Genomic DNA, 685 nt, shown 5'->3' with positions numbered 1-685 from the left:
GACGCCAGGCGCACCGAGCCCCGGATGTCGCGGTGCTCGGGCTGCTCTATGGTGCCAGCACCGGTAGGTTCCACAACATGCAGCTCAGCCATGTTTCCTCTCCGTCTGAAGAACCAGTCGCACAGCCGCACGGTGAGCTAACGACACACTGCGGGGAAACAGCCTCCCTGAACCGCCTGGTAAACACACCGAGGATATTTTTCTCCTTCTGACGGGCTGCCTGCTCTCATCGGGGCGTTGCTGCTCGTAGTCGACCGCCTCCACCTCCTGGCCAAGAGATTAGGACACAAAAACGACTATGAGAGGCTGCACAACAGGAGCAGCATCGCGTTTAACCGTTTCTCCAAAAGCTAAATTGGTCATTCTCATCTATTCAAATGTTAACCAGAGAAAAGGCATTTCTTCCGGGTTGTAACGTGATTACTGTTTACTTCCGCCGTGTCACGGCTTTTCAAAATAAAAGCGAATTCAGCATGCAGAATTATTTATTATTATAGAATTATTAGGCAAATTATTTATTTTCCTTGAACGGGCATAAACAACAGAATATCTCTTTAAATTCTGTTATGTAAAGGAAGGAGACCTTAGCCGTAATTATATACAAACCAATCATACTTATGTGCAAGAATGGGGCTTTTATGAACATTTTTTGCTGCTTTAAAAAGGAGCAATATGAAATACGAAA

The 685-nt window shown here is 45.8% G+C and overlaps 1 protein-coding gene across 1 annotated transcript in view; it reads right to left on the bottom strand.

The window, feature by feature from the left end:
• The window catches only part of kctd2 (potassium channel tetramerization domain containing 2), a 10,948-nt gene extending 10,521 nt beyond the window's left edge, over positions 1–427 (bottom strand). The window contains exon 1 of the mRNA XM_005725943.1: positions 6–427. Coding sequence (XP_005726000.1) covers positions 6–92 — 87 coding nt within the window. The 5' untranslated portion in view covers positions 93–427. The remainder of the gene's footprint in view (positions 1–5) is intronic.
• Positions 428–685: the final 258 nt, after the last annotated feature.

The sequence above is a fragment of the Pundamilia nyererei genome, unplaced genomic scaffold (assembly GCF_000239375.1).
Source record: "Pundamilia nyererei isolate P.nyererei 1_Seehausen unplaced genomic scaffold, PunNye1.0 scaffold00017, whole genome shotgun sequence".
Lineage (NCBI taxonomy): Eukaryota > Metazoa > Chordata > Actinopteri > Cichliformes > Cichlidae > Pundamilia > Pundamilia nyererei.
The sequence above is the reverse complement of the archived record's forward strand: the minus strand, read 5'-3'. Positions and strand labels throughout refer to the sequence as shown.